The sequence below is a fragment of the Corvus cornix genome, chromosome 6 (genome assembly GCF_000738735.6).
Source record: "Corvus cornix cornix isolate S_Up_H32 chromosome 6, ASM73873v5, whole genome shotgun sequence".
Classification (NCBI taxonomy): domain Eukaryota; kingdom Metazoa; phylum Chordata; class Aves; order Passeriformes; family Corvidae; genus Corvus; species Corvus cornix.
Genome location: NC_046336.1, coordinates 30,639,232 through 30,664,505, shown reverse-complemented (window position 1 = coordinate 30,664,505; position 25,274 = coordinate 30,639,232). Strand labels below are relative to the sequence as shown.

General features: G+C 39.5%; 1 protein-coding gene across 3 annotated transcripts; it reads right to left on the bottom strand.

Annotated features, from left to right (window-relative positions):
* Positions 1-2,002: 2,002 nt before the first annotated feature.
* Positions 2,003-24,078, bottom strand: LOC104690235 (solute carrier family 22 member 15-like). 3 transcript variants are annotated; one of them, XM_010400914.4, is made up of 12 exons: positions 23,970-24,078; positions 22,076-22,222; positions 19,562-19,694; positions 18,749-18,913; positions 17,038-17,167; positions 15,121-15,342; positions 14,460-14,600; positions 12,576-12,661; positions 8,399-8,507; positions 4,705-4,777; positions 4,040-4,203; positions 2,003-3,055 (listed from the first exon to the last, which is right to left on the bottom strand). In XM_010400914.4, the coding sequence occupies exons 1-12, from the start codon at positions 24,057-24,059 to the stop codon at positions 3,043-3,045; spliced, it is 1,473 nt and encodes a 490-aa protein (XP_010399216.1). In that variant the 5' UTR covers positions 24,060-24,078; the 3' UTR covers positions 2,003-3,042. The 3 variants fall into 3 exon arrangements, with proteins under 3 accessions (XP_010399216.1, XP_019142230.1, XP_019142232.1); XM_019286685.3 differs by having other exon boundaries at positions 4,045-4,203; XM_019286687.1 differs by lacking the exons at positions 2,003-3,055; positions 4,040-4,203; positions 4,705-4,777; positions 8,399-8,507 and adding an exon at positions 8,531-9,557.
* Positions 24,079-25,274: the final 1,196 nt, after the last annotated feature.

Here is a 25,274-nt window from a genome sequence, read left to right as displayed (position 1 = left end):
ACTAAACACAAAATATGCCATGAACTGCAGGAGCAATGAAAACTGGAGCTTAAGCAAACCTAATCAAGAGTTAAAGGATAAATACAGCCTAATGACAGGCAAATGGCATTAAAAAGTAGGTGGCATAAATGAATGTTCAAGCTTCACCTCTGCTCAGCACCCAAGTCAGAAAAAAATCCCCAGCACACCTTAGGGAAAGACACAGCAGTATTAGAGATGAAACACAAAGTGAAAAAGCTGGAATCAGTTCAGACTTCCTTTCTGGACAATCTGTGAGCACCACAGATGTATTTAAGTACAGCCAGCTTTTTTTTTTTTTTAAATAACTTTAGATTTGCAGCTGAAACATAAAATCCAGAAAGCAGCAGAATTTTCTCAAATGCTGAAATAAAGACTTCAAATCAGTTTAAAAACAGATCAGGAAAGAAAGGCAATTTCACAACCAAGTGCTAAAACACTGAAGACATTGTTCTAACACAGAAACAGATGAACAGGGCAGATGCAACATTACAATCAAGTTTCTACACACAAATAAAGCACGGGGAAAGAGCCAGAAGTGATACTTAAGGCTAGAGACTATGACCTAATGTGTATAATTAAGCCACATGAATTTATTCAGCTCCCTTTGGTTTTTTACAGAGGAAAAGGAAAGCAATAGATAATGGTCCCACACTGAGTAAAGAATTTATTAGGGCATTCCCCCCCTCCACCAAATGCTTTGTCTTATTAAACACAGGGAAGAAGTGGCTCTACATTAAGAACTTCCAATTCTACATAGTCATAACTTTAAGGGAAGATACATACCCTAAAATACTGCTACTTGACCAAAAATGCTGCCTTTTCTATGACACAGCCAGTTATGAATGACACACAGTTGTTTTTTCACTTTGGGACCTTTTAAGATTCAATGCACTGATGACATTAGTCCAACTGAAAATATTTCTAACAAAGCTGCAAATAATTTCCTTATTTCCAAACAGGAAAAATACAATTTTTTCCCCCAAATAGTATCATTTTATACAGCAATACCAAAAGGCAGCAAGGATATCTAAAGTAAAATGGTAAATAAGGTGTTAAATTGAATAGAAATCTTAAGATGCAAAAAATGGAAGTTTATGTTTCCGTCTGTATTTTGTTTTTTGTATCTTGGAGACAAAGTACCAAACCAGCTTCCACACTGGCCTAGGCTCATACAAAGAGCTCCAGGTACCATGAGTCATGCCAGGGCTGCTGGAAAGATAATTAACTTCTTTCGAGACACACAGCTTTCTGGTCATCAGTCTACCAAATTCACAAAGTCACCCCAGGCAAAGAATTCATTAATTCCAGGTCAAATAAAGCAGAAGTAAGCATGTTCAAAATGCAAATTATCTTTGTTTCCCATTTTTCACATAATGTTGAATGAAAGGAAGAGGGAAAATGAACTGCTGCAGTGCAGGACGGAGAAATACACTCCCACCACATAATGGTACCTTTACGATCCTTCTATTCCAGAGTCTTGTCTCTGCTTTGGGAATACAACTTTATATCATTCTATTTCTTATTAAACTTTATTTCCTATAATAAAAAAATTGAAGTCTACAGTAACAAAACTTGGTCTTTACCATATCCCTGCTGACCCAATTATACCTTTGAAGAGGTACAATAGTTACTATGGTTATAAATGTTAATGCAATAGAAGGCATTAATATTAGTCAGGAAAAAAAAATCCCAAACTCAAATCTAATCCTCATTGTATAAATAAATTATCAGAAGATAAAAGTTTGCAGCACATTCTATTGGGTGTTTGTCATCCAGCTCTATCGCCAGAGGTTAAGGAAATGCATGTGCCATCCACCTGTATGTCAGCATTACCTAAACATTGTTCTGATCACCAACTGATCATCACTTCTTGGGGTCCTGATCAGGCTCCTGGTGGAGCACACATGGGCACAGCACAGGGTTTGGTGAGGCAGCCAGGCAGAGCAAGCTGTGTATAAAAATGCACACACACTTCCACAGGTCCTTGCTCAATTGCAGAACTATTCTTTAACTATGGAACGTCTCAAAATACAGATATCTTGCAGTAACCTTTTCCCATCAGTACATTAAAGGGCCAAAATCAAAACAATACATGTATTCTTCAAAAAAAAGGTGTGTAAACATCCTGGGAAAAGCAGTATTCATAATACAGATGTTAAAATTTATTTTTTTATAACAAAATTGTGTTTGCTATCAAAAAACCTGTAATATTTCTGGTGTATCAACTCCAACATAAATACATTAACTGTTAGCCAATCACTGTTCCCCTCGCAGGAAGAATTTCTAATTGATTATGTGACATATATTGGATTATACACCACTACTTATATTATACAATATATAATTCATGTTCAATTCTTTCTCATTCCACATGTACATCTAGAACTTAACAACCTTTCTCTAAAAGGTTACTCATCGTCTCCTTTAAATGTACCTCTTCAAGTCCTGGCAGTTTTTCCAATATAGTATTATTTATCTCCTGTTCAGGTTTCTTATGCTAAACATAGTAAGGTCAACAACCCCTAGAAATCTTTGGTCTCTTCACAGCATGAGGCATGTACTGTAATTTCGAGGCAAAATCCTGTAGAGAAAATCAGCATATACTGGATGCTGCTCCTTTTCACAATTCCAGCTTAACAGAATATATAAGGCATCTAAATTTTAAATTATACACATCACTTCAATTACATTATAGCTTCATCTGAAGCTAGCAATTACATTTCGTAAAATAAATTAATACTTCACTTCAAGAAGCTGTAGAGAAGTCCAAACCTCTGAAGTATGCTTTTGTTAAGTCATTAAATTAATGCACAGATTTGTCGGCTCTTTTCTCACATGCTTTGATCAACTTATTCCATCTTCTCCATTTGCCTCCACATGAAAACTGTTGAGCATGCTACAAACAGCATTATACATGAGTCCTCAAATGTTTCCTGTCAGATATCTGGGGCAAGACTCTGCCCTTCAGATTCTCAATGCAGGCTTCATTTCCAGACGGGCCTCACATTCAAGTGTTGTCTTCTAACAGGTTTGCCTGTCAGACAGAAGAGAAATAATTACTGAAAAATGTTTTGCATCTCGTATTTTTCTTGTCCTATTTTATAGCCTAATATTAAATGCGAAAAGCCGAATTCATTGATTTTTAAAAGAAATTAGAAGTGAAATGGTATTTGAAGAAGCTCGGGGGTTTTCTTCCATTTCTGGAAAGCTGAATGCAGCATTACGCTGTATTAGGCATAAAAAGAGAACAAAATAGTTTGTGTAGTATCATTAAACTGATTAAGTACAATAATTACCAGATAATTAACAAGATAGCATATCAAGAAAAAACATAAGAAAACCACATATTCTTTTATTTCTACACTAAGCCTGCTTAATTCTAAGCTAACAATTCCTTTCTTAGAGAAATCCTCTCCCTGCTCCTTCCTTTTAAAACTAATTCTTCTGAGAAACCATTCCCAAACTTACAGGATATGCTTTACTTTTCCTGTTCTATTACCTGTTGAATCAAACAAAAATTTCATTTCCCACTTCAGAAGTTTAATTTAGTGCATATCAACAACAGGAAAACACTTTAAATGGCTTTGACCCAGAAGACTGATGAAGGATAAAACACTTCTTCCAATATATTAATAGTAGATTATGTTCTACTATAAACATTACAAAAAGGCACAATCCAATATACGATAAATATGCTTAAATGTTTTACTGAAAAAACACAGGAATGTTGCTGGATGTATTGTCCTTGATTATTTTAGACTTTTTCTTAAGGAAACAGAATAGTATTTATTTACATGTCATTTAATGCCTATAGGTGATTGCTACAGGTTATTAGCTTTTTCATCCTTAAGAGCCAAGGAATAAATCTTATCTCCATTAAACACAGCAGAAAGATGGCTTTAGAGCCTTCCTGCGCATGTTCACTAATGCACAGTCTAATCAAGACACAGTCAGTTGTGGCTTGCATACAACACAGGGGAGAATAATGCAAAGGTACAGTAAACAAAAAAAAAATTACTCTGCCTCTTCATTTTGGAGCATTTGGTATCTGTGACTCTGCAGGTCTTCAATGCTCTCAGCAATTGGCTTATTTAGTGTTTCTGGCAGGAGGAGAGTCAGGAATCCTGCTGACAGTCCACTGATTCCAAACACCACAAACGGTACAGAAGGACTAAGAGATTTCTAGAATTCAAAATACATAGTAAAAAGCACAGCATTTTTTCCTGCTCTTAAAATACATCAACTGTAGTCAAAACCAAAATACTACAACTTGTCACTCCAGCAGTTTGTGCAGTTTTCCATATACTAGTAGAGCAAAGAAACCCAAAAAATAGCATTTCACAGAAACACCTTCGTATGACAGCTTTTTTTTACATGTCTAAGAGAATTCAGATACTGAGCCTTAGCAGTACCAAATGCATTATACAGCAATCATTTCACTAACACATGAAATAGTTACACAACACAGAATATTAGACTTCTATTTCAAAAACCAATAAAATACTAGGTATTTTTAAGAGTCTTATTCATTAATTCTTGAAATTGAGTGAACATTATTTAACTTTTCATAAAACCAACTTTTTTTTTTTAAGGAATATAGGCATACATTGTACCAAAATCAACAAAGTGCTTTTGAGAGAAATTATGGGAATCTGAGTTAAATAAAAAACTCAATAATCTTACCATAGATGGCACAAACGGAGCCAGAATGCCCCCAAATCTGCAAGACATGGAGCACACACCCAAGCCAGCATTTCTGTTTTGAACAAAGGATGAAAGATTTGTACTTTCAGAATACACAACTGAGTCATGCATGAACATGTGGTGGCACTGTCAGAGCCAACTTAAAAATATAAATTATCAGTAGTCTTTAATTGAAATGAAGTTTTAAGACCTCCAGCAGTTACTCCAAAAGTTTTCCTGAACTGGCTGCAGATAAGGTAAAATCACAGCCTTTCAAACCCTCACAAAACCACCCTTCACAGAAGTTTGAACAAAGAGGTTTTCCAAGATGCCATATAGGGCAATTCAACTGGACATCCCTGTGCTGAATGGGGAATGATTTCAAAATGTGACAGGATCTTCAGAGAGATGCTATCTGCAGCTCAGACTGAAGCAGCCTCAGGGTGCACAACTGAAAAGTCAGTGCTTACCTCCAAACAGAAAATCACTATTTGCCAGTGTGAAGCTTGAAAACATCTGGCCAGATGTGTCACTACAGGAGCTGCTGAATTCTGGGCTCCCCTCCATTTTCAGATAAGTTCAAAAGAATCTCATCTAGACTGTGATATCAAAGCATGGCTTAGAATAGCAGGATCCTCTCTAAAGAAAGTTAAAAAGTCCTTCGAGTCTTTTATTTCCTGATCAAATGCAAACATCTTCCACCTCTGTATCACTCCTACATAGAGTATGTAACAGCCCCTTCAGAGACGGCCATTGGTACCATCATTAGTGAGATGGCAAGAACAAGCTCAAGGTGGCTGTTCTCTCTACGTCTCTTGGTTGCTTCCTCTCACTCCTCATCCTCAGTCTCACTGCAGAGCTGAGCTGCTCCTGCTCACCCTTTTGTCACAGTGACAGGGTTAAAGAAGCAGAGCAGTGACATGGGTCACCAGTGTCCCAGTATCAGCCACCTGCACATCCCTTCCTAATGGCCCTTTGCACAGGTGAAGGGAAACAAGATGATGGAGGGAGCTGATGAGAAGCCAGTGACTTTGGCGCTTCTTCACATTGAGGCAACATTGACCCAAACCCCACAAGACAAGGCCAAGCACTTCCCCATCAACAAAATCCTTGAATGAGACACACTAGTCTGTCGGTGAACCATTCCTTTGGAAGCATCTTTCCCACAGCCCCCAAGTCTGTCCATACCCAGAAGTTTGCTGGCTTTGTTTCCTGGTGAGAGGTAACAGGGCAAAAGGTAGTCCTGAATGCAAATTGCGTCATTTCAATTCCAGTGCAAAATGAAAGCAGTTGTTAGAAGACCATATGATAGTTTTAATTCAGAATTCAGCAGAGTTTGGGTTATACAGAATAAAGTGGTATCCAAGAGGAAAACCACACAAATAGCTTAGTAATTGCTGAAAATAAGCAAAAAAGCTATCCTAGGCAGTCCAGTGGCCCCACTCTGATTTCATCCATCAAATACAAGGGCATCGTAATTTTGCAATCATTTTCTCATTAAAAAAAAAACCAGTTCATTCTTATAGCTGTATTACTAGAGCCATGATTACATTCTGTCCCCAAAGATAACCTTACTCTTTGTCCAAAATGCAGCAGCGCTGAAGTTTTCTATTTTTAACCTTCTTTTCCCCCATAGGTATTTTAATGACACATCAAAAAGGAAAAAAGCCCGAAGCACAAACACTCCCTAACCTACAGCACTGCCCTGTTTCTAGCACGAGATGTATTTGTCATTGCTGCATGAACCAGCTAACTTAAAATATGTGCCTAACAGTCTTCATGCCTCAAGCAATAATTAGGTTTAAATAAGGAGCAGTAGGACTGAAAACTTATTTTTTCTGCAAAACATCTAACTGAGGGGGAAAAAAAGGAAAAAAATAGTGATCCTACCTCCTCTGCCTTTCAACGTACACGCTTCATCCCATGACATGAGCAAGGATGCCACGAGCACTACAAAGCTTTGCAGACACCACCAGATGGTGCTATTGCTTTGCTTTAAATTTAACACCCATCACCACTTCCCTTGCAGAAACTATAGTATGTGCAATTAAAAGTACCAGAGAGGTATTAAACATTGTTAAATGTATAAATTGTCACACGGCAGGAATTTTCCCATGGTTTAACATAACAGTTTGCCACGTTATTAAACATGACTTATCTAATAAAAGTTGCTGATTTTTTAAACTGTCTTTATTCTTGCATGTTCTCCACTGGTGGTCTGTGAATTTGACATGCAAAGTACTTTTTTTGCCAGAATATTACTTCAGATTCTCAAGTGAAGCAGTACTTTACTTGATTTTTATTCCTAATTACAAATGCTTAGTTTCAAACACACCGAAACAGTGCTGTAATTCTTGCTAGGTATGAGCTGTGACATCCTTGGCACCAAACATCAATAGGACTTAAGAAGATAGTGTAACATGGAAACAGAGCAAAAAAAGCAGAAACCAATAAACTAAAACATTTTCAGATTTAATTTTCTTGATTATTAACTCCAGAAAAGCAAAGGGGACAGGAAAAACAAAACAAACAGAACAAAACAAATCAAACACAGGCACTTAAACTAACAAAAACAAAAAGGAAAACAATGAGGTTTTAAAGGATACAAAAGTTTGGATGGGGAGAATGCAAACAAGCCCCCACACCCTATTTCAGTTAGCATGCTTGGGACTTGCATGTTCAACCTAAACCTGTGCCAAGGAGTCACACACTTTTTTTTTTTAGGGGTTTGTTTGTTGGAGGATTTTTTTGTTTCCCCTTTTTAAACTTTTCCCCAAAGCCCTCAATGACCTGGATTTATGTCACCAACGTACCTCCCTCCCTCTGTGGTGCTACAGTCCACATTGGGACACCTTCCTCATCAGCTTTCAGCTTTCCCTGCACTCTCTAAACTGGGCCCAGATTTTGCAGTAGATTTAAAATTGCTATTCTTAACAAAGTTCTGCAGTATGACTCAAATTCTGAACATGTACTTGGAGTACCATTTGGAAAATCATATGGAATCAAGATAAGGGTGAGAAGAACAAGACTGTGTATTATATTTTCCTATCTCGGCTTTTTCTTGGGATAACAGAATAAACTCACAGAGAGTTGGTAAGAACTATGAAAAATAAATTTTTAGCCCAGTTCTTCATTAATTAAATGGTATAGAGCAAATTACTGTCATAGAGATACTATTAAATTAGTTGCATTATGAATATTTAATAACAAAGATACAGAAAAGCACTTGTTTTCCAGTGGGCTAACAAACAATCATCTAGGAGATGTAAGTATACATAAGGACTTGTATAAATAGTCCTTTCTGCAAATACTCTCCATTTATGATTAGGTTAGCACACAATTCATCACATCGCTACGTTTGGGTTTGCACCCTGTAATTTTACTCCCAAAAACCAACAGAAGTGAGAAACCCAGCACCTACCACTGCAGCACAAGAAGGGTGGTTTTCATGCTTCTATTCTGGATTCAGACCTAGAACAAGTTGTCCCAAACGGCCTGGGAAGGTGCACAGGTGCAAAAGGTGTGACTGCTAGGAAAAACTCCTTTGAGCCCTGGCAAGCTGCTTCATTACAGGAAGGATTCATACTGTTATTTCAGGCAAAAATAATTACAGATAAATACTAAAGCATACCAGCAATCAGTAGTGCTGAGCATGAAAACAGATTTTATTTACCCAGAAGCTCTGTTAAATTACCTCAGCAGTGTTGGGTACAGCTCAGATGTATAAATGTACAGGATGTTGAAAGCAGCACTGACCATCATTTTTCCACACAGAGCTAACAAAGTGGGACCAAGGAGGAGACCTTTCAGGAAAGAAAAAACAAGCTGTAGGCATGAACAGTCTCTTTTATTACTCTTTTTTACACAAACATCCAGGCTTCTTTAGGAGATTATCACACATATCCAACGTTTGATCCATACATTTTTCAACAAAAGCACTGTCTCAGTTCTTCCCAACCAAACTAGCTTAAGAACAGATGGTTAAAATTGTATATAGGACTAAGAAAACCAACCCAATTTTTTTGTGAAATACAAAACTGTCACAGGCTGAAACAGAAGGGCTGCCACTTCCAGCTGTGCAATCAGAACATCTCACCGGGTAACCACGTCTTTTGATGAGCACAGACACTGTACCCTCTCTGGCCCATTTATTGGAGTCAACCCATAACACGCACTGTTCACTCCAAGAGTTTACTTGCTCCCCAAGGACATCCTCTTAGGACTTAGAATTGCAACAGCTCTGTAACTGGAAAGAACAAATGCTAGTGCAGCCCAGTTTACTAACAGAGTTCAGTCAGCTGAACTGAAGTGTGCATGTTTTAAAGTCTTTAATTAATGTGATTTTGGTTATGGTTATGTTTGCACCATCTGTTTTAACAAGAAGATAATTTAATACTTTTTCAGCATGGAAAAAAACCCTGAATGCTCTGATTAGCCATATTTCAGGTTCTCCTCCTAAGCATTGAGTTCATCATGCTTCTGTTGGCATCAAATGATATTCATTAAGTAATGGGAAACTCTGATTGCGTCTCAATTGCTTTTCTTTTAGTTTTGCCCTTGAATATTCTCAGTACAATTCATCTGCTCAAGTCAAATTCTGTTTCAATTGATGAAGAAATTCATTTGTATGTAAACTGAAATCCAGAAACTTGATTTAGTTTCTCTAAGCGTGGTGCATTTTTGCAGTTATTTCTGTAATTCATGCAAAAGAGATGTGCAGCATTTTCATCCAAGTTCTCCTTTTGCTCAGGAAGAACTCCAATATTCCATAGAGTTGCCAGATGGAAAGATGTGAACCTGGTCCTCCAGAGCCCTGCTGGGTGTTGTCAGAAAGCTGGGACATCCCTTGCCTTCTGTTAAGCAAATATAAGGCAGTGAAGGTACTTGTGATTTGTAAGTTTCAAACATGTTCTCCCAGGAAGAATTAAAACTGAACACTGCAAATCCACATATTAGCAATACAGCATTGGAAGTTTTGGTTTTACTATCAAAACAGAAGAAAGAAGCTGTCTAGACAGAGAAATTAGGACTCAGATTCTTAGGAATGAATTTTAAGTGCACTGTTCTCCAGGTTCCCTCCCTTAGGGGATTCTGAAGGCTGGCCATGTGGGGAATTATCGTGGGATGAGAAGCACACTGGCAATACCCACGGAAGCTGACATACAGTGAAAATAACCCCAGACATAGTCCTTATGTTTTTCTCACAGTCTTGGAACATACTTTTAGCAATTCCTGCAGAACAGCCCATGATTTTCTTTCCATTTAAAAAATGTAACAGCATTAAAAGCAGGAATGCACATTCTCCTATGGGATTCTGGTGGACATGTATCCGTCATTCCCTTGGTCTGGCCAAGCATGTCCCTGCACCCCCTGGAACTCTGATATTACAGCTGCTCTCACACCTTTCCACCGAATGTGCAGTGGCAGCTGCACACACACAAGGCTGCCTGAAACAGCCCAGTCAGGGCAACTGATCCAAACATGGGTAAAAGTAAGGTTCTAAGTTCTCTCTAAATCCATGTACTTCAGTTTTATTGATAAGGGATGACCTTCCATTAGTAGATCTTTGGAATTTAGAGAAGTAAACTGGAAGAAAATGGTAACAAGCGGTGCTGATGTCTAAGACCTTCTAGAAGAGGAGTTTCTCTGTGAGATTAAGTTTTGATGCTGTCATTGCCATTAATAGTCTCATTTGCAGTGCCATTATGTAGAGTCACCCTCTGCCAGTCATCTTCATGGTAAAAGTTCACTTAAGCAGTACTTTTGAAACCAGGAGTTTATAAACTTACTTCAGAAAAAGTATCCACCATAAAAGGTTAGTTCTCAACACAAAATAACCAACATTAACAAAAGCTGAGGTAAAATTGATTTAAATAACTGCAAATTCTCTTTCCTTTTTCAGTGAAAAGCAGATCAATAAAAGCCACAAAAAGGTATTATGTGTTCAGCACAAGCAGATAAATCTAAATGAAAGATAAAATCCAGTTACCTCTAGACTAGTAGTCTCCTTTTCTTACTATAGTATAAAGCAAACACAAAATGCAGATATCTTTGTGCTTTCTAGCAGCTTTTGGAAGAAAATAGTATTACAGCTCCATTCTCCCTCACCATCTTCCAGTCTGATACACAAACTAATTGCTGAGTTTGAGTGATAAGGAAAGAGGAAGCTGAGGGATATATCAGTTTTTACCTAACCATTGAGAGAATTTTAGTCTTAAATTCAGTACACAACTCTAATAACAAAAATGTTCTTGGCTTATTCCACAGGGGAAATTACTCAGATCAGATTCTCATTCACAAGTTAGCAGAGTTATGTAGAAATCAAGCAAAGGTTACAGACAAGAGGCAAGTGCCCAACATCTCACTAAAATCTTAAATCCCTTGTAATAAAATCAAGGATCTTACCAGTCATTCAGAAGAACAGAGACTTAGACAAACATAATACTAATAGGAAGGTCAGACTGGAGCTGCAACAATCCTCATTTCATCCAACGTGACTCGTTTCCATCAGCTTGGAATCGAATTTATTTCTACTGAACTGACAAGGATCACTCCGGGCCAAGAGCCAGCTTTACCCTCTCTACAGTGCAAAGTCAGATGTTTTAATGGGATTAAAGTCAAGTCAACTGGAAAAGGCAGAAGACTTCCTGTAAATTAGCAACTCTTCGGGAACATTACCCTATCCTAATTAGTCCCTACTGCTTTTCTATCATTTTGTTTTAAAATTTATAAGAAGCATAAAGAGGAAATCTGTTGGAATAAAGAATCTGCCTCAATAAAAGGAGCAACAAAACGTCTGAGAACTTGAATTAAGACAAGATGGCAAATTAGATTATGGGACATTTTATCTCTGTCTGTTTTTCTTCCTGGGACTTCTGAGATCAATTGGAACTGATGCCAGACAGCATTTATATCTGTTAAGAACAAATACAGCCTATGGAAGACTACCTTGTAATCACATTGCTGGTGCTCCTCAGTCAAAACACTGCTAAGGCTGAAGCATTTCTAATGAAGTGACGTTATGAAAAACAAAAGCAGAGAGCAGCCTCACACTATTTGTTAGTGCTGTAAGTTTTCAGTAGCAAAAATAAATAGTAATACAGAAAAACTGAACTTGAAATGGAAATGAAAGTGAAAATATAAGCCCCAAAATTTTGTTAATGTCACCAACAATGCCAGAAAAGAACATATCTTTTGAAAAGAGAAAAATACTTGATGATACTCCACTGTTACTATGAACTGTCCTCACAACTGCATAAACAGCAACACCCAGTTGAGACTGACATAGACAGCAAGCTTCTGGCATCTCTATGGGTTCCATACTGCAATTCTGACTTTCATTTTTTATTCTCAAGTACAAAATTATTTTTTATGCTTTGTAGTGGCTTGGGGCTTTTTAATGATGAGTTACGCTTCCAATTCCATAAAACCTCAGATTTCTATTTCTATACCTACCACATGCCACCAAAAAGAATGAAAAATTAAGCTTGGCATCTCACACTGTCAAGATCCAGTCAAACTAATGTTACACTGCATGGCAGTCTGGCGATAAAATCCAGAGCTTATAAGGTTAACTGCTTGAAAGTGATGAGCGCAGTGTCAGTGCCTGAGACAGAACGTGACCTTCAAAGAGCCAAGGCTTACAGTCAGACAAACTTAGTCAATTAACAGGTTCAAATTATGCCTGCAGGAAGGTAAAAGGACTACAGACATGACCCTGGCTCCCTGACCAGCCCTGAAAGCAGGAGAGGAGTATAAATTGATAGGTCTTCAGGCCCTCATAATACTCAGTCACAAAATATCCATTAAGTTGTTTTGTCAGCTTTTAACCAAATTTGGAAACTTCTGGCTTTGCAGCAGCACACACTTACCAGCACTTGTTGGTAAAAACATGGTGAATATACAGGCAAATCCTGCAAATATCAGGAAACACGTCATGGTTTTACGTCTGCCAGACCTAGAAGGAAAAGAGCACCAAGGTAAAGATGTAAACAAAGTCCTTTGGGTGTCTTTCAACTTGTCTGTAAAATATCAAAGTACTAAAGTACACAGCAGCATAAGGAACAGTTATAAATCTATTGTATCTTGGTAAGTACTTCAAATCTTGCTTCTCTAGTTCTGTGCACTGAAATCCTCCCAAAACAGCTTTCCTTTTTCTAGTCAAGTTTTCATTTTTAAGCTATGGAATTTGTAGCCTTGAGAAGATTCCATCTACTTTGGCAACAAGAACTCAAGACTTTTTCCTCTCTGTACTAAGCAAGGCAATGGGCCTTGTCTCCAAAAGGGTATTACAGTGCATACACACGAAGATCAAATTAATAATGTTCAAGAAAATGTAATTCAAATACTTCTTAAGTATTTCTCCTTTACAACTTTGCATAAACATAAACAGTTGTAACCCACTGTAAAACTGTTTTGTATGCTTTTGTGTCTAACAATATACACACAGAAATCACTAAGGGCCATTTTTACTGCCTGGTGTTTTAAAATAAAAGAGAAGATGACAGGACAGAAAATCATCAGCCCATCTCCACATCTGCCATATTTAAATATTTCATAATTATTTGCAAAGACCCACAAGTAAAGATATTCTTAGCAACAGTTTGCAGGCATGTAGAAATATTACACGTCCTTGTTACTTTATGAACTTTCACAGCTATTTCTAACTATAGAAATACTAGTAGAACCACAGTTTATCTGTAACAAATGTACAATGCTTGGTTTTAAAAATATAAAATATATTTTTGCAACAAGCAAGTAATACTTTAAGGATATTGCTCACTAAAACTGAATGAAAACAGAGCAGTGGTTTGTCACATTCTCTTCTTTATTAAAGCATCTAAAACTACACCTATCTATACTTCAGGAAACCAAAAGCTTGAAAATTACAATTACTTTGACAAATTACAATGAAGAAAAAGAAAAAAAAAAAGGGAAAAAAAATAAAGGACTTGTGCAGTTTGCAGTTTAAAGAAATAGATGTGTGACTTAGGCTTTGTGGGCTTGAGGTGAAGGTGGGCTGCTTGTTTTGCTTTGCAGTTTAACTGAGCTGGCAGCTTTTTACTGCCCAAAATTCCCCAAAGGTGGCATCCTCTCCAGGCTGAAGAAAAGAGGATTTTTGCCACTGACCTCAGTGAGACCAAAGTATCATAACAAAGATACTGAATGCGAAGGTTACATGAAACCCTGAGGAGCCCTCCGCTGCTGGACTGTTTGGCCTTTGGAAAATAGAACCTACATAAAAAGGATGGCTTCCAAACACACTGAAAAGTATGAGAATACATGGACATGGCTCATCCACACCTTCATGAAAATTCAGCAGTTCTCACTTCAAGGATCTCTTTGAAAAGTAAAAATGAACAATTCTGAAAACTGCTTTCAACTGCAGTTGGTAGGCACTAAAAACCCAAGTTATTCTGAATAAAATATGTAAGAGATATATTATAACCCATAGATACTTGAATAACTAAGCTATTCCTTTTTTCCATAAAGACCCAACTTTTTAAATAACATTAATCATTGAAAAGCTTATCTCTGGAGTAATGCAAGATACGAACAGAACTAAAAAAAGTGAAGAGGCAGAAAACCAGGCTCTCTTTTCTTTATCAAGTGCAGAAACCCCCACAGTGGAGTAAATCCCCAAAGAACCAACACTGTTCAGAAAAATAGTGAAATATCTTACTGAGAAAAACGTTAATATTTTTCTATGGTATCTACAAATGTGTGAAGAGAACTGGGAAATAAACTTTTCTTACCAGGATTTCTCAATAAAAAACATGCAGAGGGGAAATGCTGGAACTTCCACAAGACCAGAAAGAGCCACGTTTAAATACAGATTTCCTCTTAATTCACCAGCATTTAAAGTTAGTCCATAGTACACAAAACTACAGACATACCTAAAAATAACCAGAAAAGTTGTATTATTAACTGGTCTTGTTGTATCACTTTTCAAGACAGCACCTAATATAAAATTATGCAATCTGTATTTTATCTTGCTCACAATTTTCCTCCACTGAGTCTATGTAATGTAATTTTGGGCTGCTTCTTATTTCAGATCTCTATGGTTGCTATCCAGGCAGGCCTTTTCTTCCCAAGACTGGTTCCAACACACATCCTGTCAGTTATTTCTGCTTCGGCTTCTCATTTCAGTCTGCATAAATATTATGCTCTCACCAGATTATTTCTTGGTAGGTTTTGAAGCAGTTTCTGAGCAACACACTGAAAATAAAACACCACCAGCAACAATAACAAAACACCAACCTTTCAAGACATCATTTCAGATGATTGTTGCCTGCCATCAACTGCGAAATTTATGATTTACTTTCTTAGGACATCATTTTTAAGAGAAAAGGATGAAGATTTTGTTTGCTTCCTGCTGTCTGATTCCCAGCACCTTGGCATTGTGTTATTACCTACCAGAGGTACATCAGAATGAGGGTTCGCCACCGAAGCACCGGGTGTCTCACCAAGGTCAGGATACCAGCTGTTGATTCACCATTTCTCAAAGTTACTGCATTTGGCTTCAATTTCAGATTTAATCTCTCTTTTCCATTACCAAGGGCAATGTACTGCAGCACATCTTCAGCTTCTGCCATTTTCCCTTGGGAGTACAGCCATCGTGGTGATTCTGGGAGCATGCTAACAGGACAGCACAGAAAATCAACAACGTAAAGTTCATTCATATGAACACAGCACTGAAGTCAAGCTTTCCATTTTGCAGATCAACACTTGAAAAGAAAGTACCAGTATGAAATTCAGAGGAAAACATTCTATTTGCACCGCTCTGCATATTCAGTTCCAAGTAGCCTGGTGCTAACAGTTAACCTTACAGATGGATCATTGGGAGATGCTTGACAATGCACTCAGTGATGTTAAAAGAGCTGACACCGAAACCTTGACTTGTGCTGAACTACTTCTTAGGCAACACTACACTACCATGGCCCAGGAAGCATCTCAAACCTCTATTATCTGAGCAGCCTGGACAAAACTTCATTCTCATAAAGTTTATTTCAAGCTTCCCATTATGGGAAGGGCTCTGAGTAAGAGTGGAAAGAAAAGGAAGGAAACCTTCCTGGGGAATTAACTGTCAGGCTCCAGTACCAGCTCATTGCTGCTGATGTAGGTTTTAAACCTCTTATTCCCACATATAATCAGAATATCCCTGCTTACCACAACTTCATGATTCCTACTTTTTTTTTCCCTGTTGCAGCTTTTATATGAGCCATAAAATAAAGAATGGAATATTTTGAACTGAACATTTATTTTCTCTGGCACTCTTAACAGAGATATACATTCTATAACCAAACTTAACTTCCATTACTTTAAAGGATCCCAGTATTTTTAGTATTTGGGGAAGTAATTCTACTTCATCACAAACAGAATGCCATAGAGGAAAATATATCATGCAGAACTTCTTTATGATGCCCTCAGGCTTTGTATTCTTTGACTACAGGAAGAGAGGTGGGTTTTTTAGTGTAGTCTTCAACAGAACTTCTTTCAAGAGAAGATCTATCTAACAAAATGAAATCAGAGGAGTCTTTTTCAATCTGTGCTGTATGCCAGACATTCCTTGCATTAATGTGCAGGCAACCTACTATGCTAATTCTTTAATTTCTTCTACAGTTTTAACTAGTGATTAGGAATGTACAAGGTGTGCAACTTTTTATGTTAGAAGAACGTTCTCTAAGAACACAGGCCAGCCAAAGCTAGCACTTAATTCTTTACATACTGATGCAGTTTAAAATCATTATTATGATAGTGCCAGTGTAGGAATTCTAAACAGGAGCACCCAGCACCAGGAACAGGCACAGGGAACCTCAGAAGCAAGCAGATACATAGCAGAACATGCTAAAAAGGTAATTCCAAGTGCTCCCACTTATTTCCCTTTGCATGCATCTCATGGAAAGAAACTCTAAAATCCCTCTAGGACAACTTCCAAAACTTCTCAAGTGCTGAAGCCCTGCCTTGGCAAGAGGCAGTGCTCCTGGCAGATGCTCCAGCTTGCAGCCTCTGGCAGGCCTTCCTTCCCTTCCCCAAGCAGATTTGTAATCGAGTTTTCTTGGACAGCTGGCACACAGCTGCTCTTTGCAGTGCTGGCCACCACAGCTGTAACAGCATTCAGAAAAACAAACTTGTATTTTGGGTAACCCTGAGTTTCTGCTTCATTTAACACCCCTTCTTCCCACACAATATAATTTTAACCTTGCTTGGTTCACAAACCCACGAAGAAAAATGTTATCCTCATTTTTGCCACTCACTCAAACGATGACAAGAAAAAGTAACTTCATTACTGCATCTTTTTTCTGATCATTATAATGCATGTGAACCACTTACAAAGAAAGGAGGAGGAAGAAGACTCCTGGAGTATTCGCCACGAAGGCAAGGTAGCGCCATTCTCTGACACAGTAACCCAGCCAAGCATAAACAGCAATGCCAACTGCAAACGTCAAATTAGTTAAGGACCCTGAAAATACAAGAGCAAACCAGTCACTACAGAAACCACTGGCAAAAGAAAAACATTTCTTAAGCAGAAGCCCAAAATTCCTAGCCCATGATACACCTAAATAAAATAGCAATTTTATGAGCTATGTTTATAGCACTTGTGAACCAGCTGGCTTAAGTCTATTTTGCAATCCCAATGAAGAACAGCTTTGTGTAGTGTGTGGGAGGGTTGGGGTTTTTCCCCCCTTCGAAAAATAAAGAGTAGGACACGGAAGAGAGGAAGAAAATAACAGAAACCTGCAGAGAGAAAACCTGAGGGCAGGAAGGGGACACATTGAGAATGAGTGCTTTATTTAGGTCTGTTAGGGCAATCTTGAATAGAAATGGCAGGCTGGAGCAGAAATTGAAACTAAGTTCTAAAAGTACAAGGACGGAGCTCAGTACAAAACCAGCTGCCAAGCCAGAGGTTTACTACAGCAGATGTCCGATGAACAAGCATAAATAAAAATGTTTAGAATATGGGGTCAACTGGAACTCCAAAAGCCTAGCAACAAACCTCCTGCAGCCTAGCACAGGAGATCCTGCAGGAACCCAGACACTCTCAGCTGTGGCCCACAAGGGCCAGCTCACACCAACACCCAGGACAGCTGCCCCAGCACAGCTGAGCTGCATCCAGCAGCTCCCTCTCCTTCAGCCCCTCCTTCTCAGCGCTGAGCAGAATTAGAATAGAGCACCTAGAGCAACGAGCTCTAGGAAGTAGGAAATGGCCTGTCTCTTCCATCCATCAGGAGGCTGGCCCTGCAGGGAAAAGGCAGGGAAGAGCAGAGACAACAGGGCAAGGAAGGGTGGGAGAGAGAGAAGGCGTAAGTCAGAAAAGTGAACTCAGGAGAAAAGGAAAATTCAGTACTTAAAAAAAAAAAAGAGTGGAAGGTTCTAACTAAACCACAACTGTCTCATACATCCCCAGGACTCCAGAGAAAAAAAATACGAAAAACAGTAGAATGAAGCAACTGAATAAATGAGGGAGAGAAATATACCTCCAGCTGCAGCAAGTTAGCATTTGGAGCATGGTTTTCTCCGTGTTCTAGAAGCTGGAAAGTAGTTGCAGCCTGGGCTACTCCAGCTTTGCAACTGTCTGATATGCAAGTGTTAAACTTATTTAGGTCTTGGCAGTTGTATATGAAAGAAGGACATTTAAAAATACTGGAGAGTCAGCACATTCAGCAGTGGAAAAAACACAGTTCAGGCACTAACTCATTCTGTGGTTCAGAGAAAGTTCCCAGAGTACCTTCCCAAGGTACCATACAGATGAATTAGGCAGGATCTGCTGAAACTTTTTTTTTAACGTAATGCAGTGTACAAATTTAGAAATGTTAGGAATTAATGTATCAATTTGAAAACCTTGGTTTTGCTATTTATCAAATAAACTCAGTCCCATCTTCCTTATTCAGGCACCTTTCCCACAGAAATCAGAACTTGGAAGAATCACATCACACTCATCTGACTTATACTACAACTGACTTGACTTGGTAAAAACATACAAAGGTACTGACAGAACAATATGTGTCATAGTAACAATGATTAAATATATCCCAAATCCCACCTGTAAATGACCAAAATGATTTTCCTACATATTCTTGTGTTAGGACAAAAGACACAAGAGCCATTCCACCATTCACAATTCCAACAAAAAACCGTGAAACTGCAAATACGTCATAGTTCGGAGCTAAGGCTGTGACGTACCCAAAAACGACATCAAAAAATAGACCTGCAGAGACAGAATAAAATGTAGTTAGTACTTCTGCTACACAGCTTGAACTCAAAAGAAGGGAAGAGACCACAGCCAGTTAGTGACTGTAATGATTAGTCTGGAGTACTCATCTCTCATCTCTGGCTTTCTGAAATCACACCACATGAAAATTACAATCATTTTCAAGTCACAATGCCTGAGGTCTGCAATGCCAAAGATGGCATTTCCTTGAGAAAATTTTCTCATTTAACAAGAAGACCCTTTGGCTGCAAACGCAGCTGGAAAACAAAACACCAGGACTTGAGTAACCCACCCTGAAGATGCTTAGAAAAGTCAGTCTCCCCCACCCCCTTGAAAAAAAAGCAGATTATTTTTTATTGGGAACAATATAGTTAGGCAACATGTGGAATACTGTGCTCCAACAGAGACAGCCATGGCAAAACCAGGTTTTTTCACCTCCCACTGATACTTCATGACCTCTGTGCTGCTCAGCACACTGACAAGAATCGGTTTCAGTGCTGCTCCACTCCAAGTGAAACGCTTATAACACGTCATTGACAGAGCAAGGGACCCATGAGCAGCCTTTCAGTAGGGTGGCCCAGGGGCAGGAAAGAAAGAGATGTTTTCCATGTAGAACACTTAAGAAAAACCTTTTAACCATCTTACCTGAGATATACACTGGTTTCCTGCCCAGTTTATCTGACAAAGGGCCAAATGTGATATTTCCAATGAGCAATCCAGCAAAAAACAGGGATGATGCAAGGCTTACTTTGTAGGCTTCTTGTTCAATTAGGTACCACTATAAAAAAAAAAATACAAATCCTTATTAAAAGTATGCCCTTCCTCAAAAAATAATTTAAAACTATCAAAATTCTTCTCATCATTTCCCACTTCTTGTTTTATATTCCATTAAAGTTTTATTCAAAGTTTGATAGGTAAGCCAACAATAGTCATATTCTTTCCTCTCTAACAGATTCTAATATCTCTCCTCCTGGAAATTGCATTGTAATAAATTAAAATCATTCCACTTGGTAAGCATCATTAGCTGCACCCCAGTTCCCAAGCTTTGGCAAGGCAGCTTATCTTAGGTTATTAAAACAAGGAAAGTCTGACCTGTGAACAGCTTAGCCATCTCAGCACTAAACCAGCACAGCTACTTCAATGAACAGGTATTAAAATTTCATTGTTAAGAAGTATAATGCACATTCACTACTGCAGTACTTAGAGAGTTAATGCTGTGCTTCCTGAACAATGAGGGATCCCTGGTGCCTTTCCTCACCACACACACGATGCACTCTTGAAGAGAACCAGAAAGGGATTACAGAAAAGTGTCCCTGTTTCATAAAAATGCTCAGAACTAGTTATGGTCTACTCGTTGGTATTTCGGTATTTTATTGCGCATGTGCATTTGTTATCAAACAAAAGTTACAAATAAATTATGGGTTTCTTTAAAAAATATACTTTCTACCTCATCCAAAATCTAAACTGAGGCAGGACAATCACAAATCATCACAGTGAAGTAACTGAGAGTGGACTGAAAATACTATTTCCCAATGGGGCGAGGCATGCGGACAGCCTGTACAATGATTAGTTCTTGAAGCCATTCTGGAGTTTTTTTGAGAGCACTGCCCCTGCAAAACCAGAACAGGACTGAGAATATTTAAGCTCCATGAAGTTTAATCTCCATCAACAAAATAAAGGAAATAAACTTTACAGAAACAGCTCTTGCAGGGTAGAACAAGAGAAAAGACTGCTTTTGCAAACTGTTACTTGTGCTGTTCGGTGGATCAAAGTGTATATTTTAACAAGTCTGATATAATGATCTGTGAAGAATATAACTTTTAAAAGAATGCATCTATCTACTTTATTTTCACAAATAGAGGTTGTTAAATATTCTTCAAAATTAACTGTAGCTTACCAACAAAAATGTTGCCAGTTTTGCTCTCACCAAAACAGGCATCCTCTGAGCTCTTTACATGCACAAGGCAGTCTGGTTTGTCTGATTTAGTTACTAGACTGCTAGCAGAGAAATGCTGGTCAGCATCTAAAGGCTTCATTAAAAAAAAAAAACTATTAACAATACAGTCTTCAGAAATCTTAAAATAAAGTTTAAAAAATGCATAGGAACATAAATTTATTTTTATTAAAAAACCACAGTATTAGTTAAAATCTTATGACTTCTGATTATAAATTAAGCACTACCCTATGTTAGGCATCCTGCTGAGAGTCTGAACCTGAAGGAAACAGGCTAATCAGAAATTTCTGTTTCTGACAGAGGATACGATCCAATGTTGCATAATTCCTTCTTATGTCTAGTCACTACATTTTTCCAAGATAAACACTATACAGGCCCACTTGGAATAACGGGAAGGAAGCAAAATTTGACATTAGCCACACACCAAGTGCTAACCTGTCTTACAGGAGTTTACTGACAACTGCTCCAAGAATTCCATCAGCAGAACTCCTGCAGTTCACACTACCAGCCAAGCCACCCACACAGCCTTTTTTCTGACACTGGCAGTGATGCTGAGGTCACTCCTGCTTGCCTGAGCAATTATAGCCCAGGGACCAGGAAAAAGCAAGCACAGCCTCTTGCCTGGAATCCATAAGGCATGAAGGTGAAGGGTCAAGCTTCTGTCCCACTTGGCAAACTCCAATCTGTTCCATCTCCCACTTTCACAGAAATATCCAGACTGGTGCATGAGTTCCATTTTAATGGTTATAGTCTTTAATATGCATCTTCTGTGAGTAACTAATGCAGCTCATGGCAAAGCTTACATCCACAGCAGATTGTGCACACATGACAGATTGAGGCTTTTCTCAGTACAAAGCAGACATTAAGAGGAGCTCATTCTAAATTCTAGAGTTATAAACTGCTAATTAAATGATCATTCTTCCTTAATGACTTTCTAAAACAGATGAAAGTAAAACTGAAAACAAAATAAATAATATACAGAAAGTTTAATCTAAATTAATAAGCATTAGATTTATTCAGTCACGTACTCTCAGATTTTAAAATGATAAAATGAAAGAGCCAGATAGGTGGATTCTAAAAATTTTTAGTGCCATGAGCAGAAGATTACACTAAGCTCTGCTTGGCTTTCCCAAGCACCATGTCGTGCACTACTGACATAAATCCCAAGAGGAGGAGAAATTATTACAAATGAGAGAAGTACTTGCCTCAGTTACGATGGATGTGAAATTCCTGGCAAAATGGATATGCTTGGCAAGCTCAGCTCTGCTCACCAGAATTCCTTCTTGGTCTCTGTGATACTCAGGCACAGCTCCCACAAGCACAATAAGCATCGACTGACAAGCCACGTATACCTTAAAAATAAAACATGATTGTTTACCCTGAACAATCCCAAGAGACCTACTGGAATACTGCAAGCTTTTCATTAAACCAACAGTTAGCAAATTCCCTTTACCCAGCATCCCAGAGAAAACACAGTCAGTCTACTGTGTTTAAATCCCCAGATGTGGCCATGGAGGCTGTTGGGAGCAGCAAGTACCACTCCAGAGAGGCTGCTGCACTTCCAAGGAAAGTTGCATCTTGATACCCTCCTTCCTGTTGTAGAGTTGTTCAGTTTGTTCTTGCAGTTTTGTAGCCAGACATAGGAAGGGAAAGAATTAAAAACTTCATTATGGTTTCATAGGTGTGATCTAAGACTAAAACTTTTTATGTAATAGATGTTTTACTTACTACATTCTAAAGAATAAAACCTGCAGTAACAAGTAAAAAAAAAAAAAAAGTTATCCAAGATTTTTTTTTTAAGTCTTCGCTAGTTCTTTCCATTTCAGGAACTGAATTCCTAACCTGATCATCAGCAAAACTAGAATGTGCAGGAATAAAAAATAGTTTCATAAAGAAACCCGTATGAGAATATTGATTTATTGAGATGGGCCTCAAGATGTTCTACATATCTCCCAGGCCTTGCATGCTACTTTATTTTTCTAACCTAAAATAATATTATCCTTAAGCCTATCCACACATCAGTGATTTTTAGGAGGTTACCACCGATGGAAGCTTTGCCTCTAGAATGGCTCTCTTCATTAGGCCACAAGTCTTTGGCTGGTGCTTTGGCTGGATGTTGTTTCAATGTACCATTTAATCCGGTGCTTACCATGGACACTCTTGCAGAAACAAGTTACAAACCAAAACCTGCAACCAGCCCAATTTCCCTCCCAACAGTGTTTAATTCAATGTAGAACTACACTAATAGGAGGAAACCTGATATAAGAAAACAAAGAGAGTGAAACATAAATGTTTGCATGCCGGGGTATGGACACTATTTAAAGAGAGCATCCTACATAACACTTTCACAAGAGATTAAGAAGAAAAAAAAATTTAAAAAAAAAACAGGAAAAAAAAACCCAAAAAAAACCAAAGAAAACATTTGGTAGGGTTAGACTCCATTTCCCTCCAGTCAGCAGAAGTTTAAAAGTCACTCTTCAGAAAAATGAAGTCGATAAAAAGACGTGCATAGGAATAGGAAAAACAGATCACAAACTTTGACAAGTTAAGCATGTAAGACAGCACTGAGGTAAGCAAGAGGTTTGACAGGCAACTTGGAAAAGAACTAAATCCGTTTTGGAACGCCCATGAATCCAAGCGGGGCTCCAAGAGGATGTTTGCCGCCACGGTAATGCGAGGGGAGGGCTCCTGTACCAGCCCCCGCAGGAGCCAGCGGAGCAGCCCACGGCTGGGACCAGCAGGGGGAAAGTCCTCTGAGCCGAAGGAACGGAGGGGACAGAGGACCTCGGGCTCCTGCGTGACCCCCTTTCCCAGCGGAATGCCCGAGCCACCAGCAGCCGCCGGCGGGGCGGGGGTGCGCAGGAGCGGGCGGGAAGCGAGCGTGGAGCCCCTCAGCAGAGCGGGGCCGGGCGGCCGCGCCAGCAGCAGCCTGTGCCCGGGAGCGGCACCGCCGTCCCGCTCTGCCTGCGCCCTCCGGGACGCTGCGCGGGCTGCGGAAGGAGAAACCAGAGGGAGCGCGCAGCTCCAGCTCCCCAGACGCCCAGAACGCGGAAGCGGGCGGCCGGAGCGGCCGTGAGGAGCCCGGCGGCCCCGCCTCACCTGCAGCAGCACCAGCAGCGCCGTGAGGCGCCGCTGACCAGCGCCGAACGGCCCCGCCGCCACGAAGGCCTCCTCCAGCTCCAGCTCCATCCCCCGCGCCAGGGCCCGCCCGGAGCAGAGCCGAGCCGCGCCCCTGTCGCCCCGCCCCGCCGGGAAAGCCCTCACCCACGGCCCGGAGCACCCGCTTCCTTACTGTAAATCAAGCGAGCCCGGGCAGCCGCGGTGCGAGGGGAGCGGCGTGAGGCGCATCAGCATCAGGCGGTGGGAAAAGCCTCGCCGCTGCTGCAGGGAGAAAGGGCTGCCAAGAGAGGAGGTTGGTCCAACAGGATGCACGGGGATATGGCCACATCTCTCCAGCAAAAAGGCACGCACAGGGGAGCTGCGAGAGACACCCCAGAGAAGAGCAGAAGAGCTTGGCAGATGTTCCACAGTGGTTTGAACAAGGGAGCAGCTTCCCTTCTTTCATGACCTCGATTTTAAGAGAAGCAGCGTTTTTCATCAAGATTTAATCTAGACTAGATAATTGCAGGCTTCTACCAAAGGTTGATTTTGTTTGGTAGCCTTCTCCAAAGGCCAGGAAATTGTCCTGCCAGTTCAATGATCAGTTTGAACTACTACAAATTCTCTCTTCACCCAGGGGGCTTGCAGAGTAACACCTAAAAGCTCCACATCCTATGAACAGCAGGGGAAACTCCCTTCAAGTTAGCAAGAAGAGAGACTTAACTCTCATTAATTAAACCTGACACAAAGAAATTTGACAAAAGCAGTGAGTGACCTTTGGTACAAGTGCCTTCAAGACTCTAGCACACATGGTTAGGGTTGTATTTTTCCTAACATTATATTTGTTTACAATTACACTAACTTTATACAGGGGTTTAGGTTTGTTTTGGGGTTTTTCTTTTTAAGTCTTTCTCCTCAACCATATCAAGGAATTCTTTCATTTGAGGCAGTAAGGTAGGATGACCTCCCCTCAGTATTCTTAGTCTAGAAGAACTAAAATTAGTAGAAATATTGGCTGGGGCAGCACAGCTCCCCGAGGAAGCAGTGAGTGCCACACCATGTAGTGTGGTGCACAGGAAGAGCTAAGTGAGGGTCAAAGTGCTGCTTACCTTGGAACTGTGACAGCCTGGAAAAAACAAACTTTCTAAATTTCTAAGCTTCCTCATCCACATAGTCACTGTACATTTAGCAGAGAGCAGTGAAATCCTACATTTTGAATTTGTAGGCTGATCCAGCTGCTTTCATGATTCCTATCCTAATTCAAACAGGGCAATCTGTTGCTGAACCTTGGCAAAGGCAGCAGAT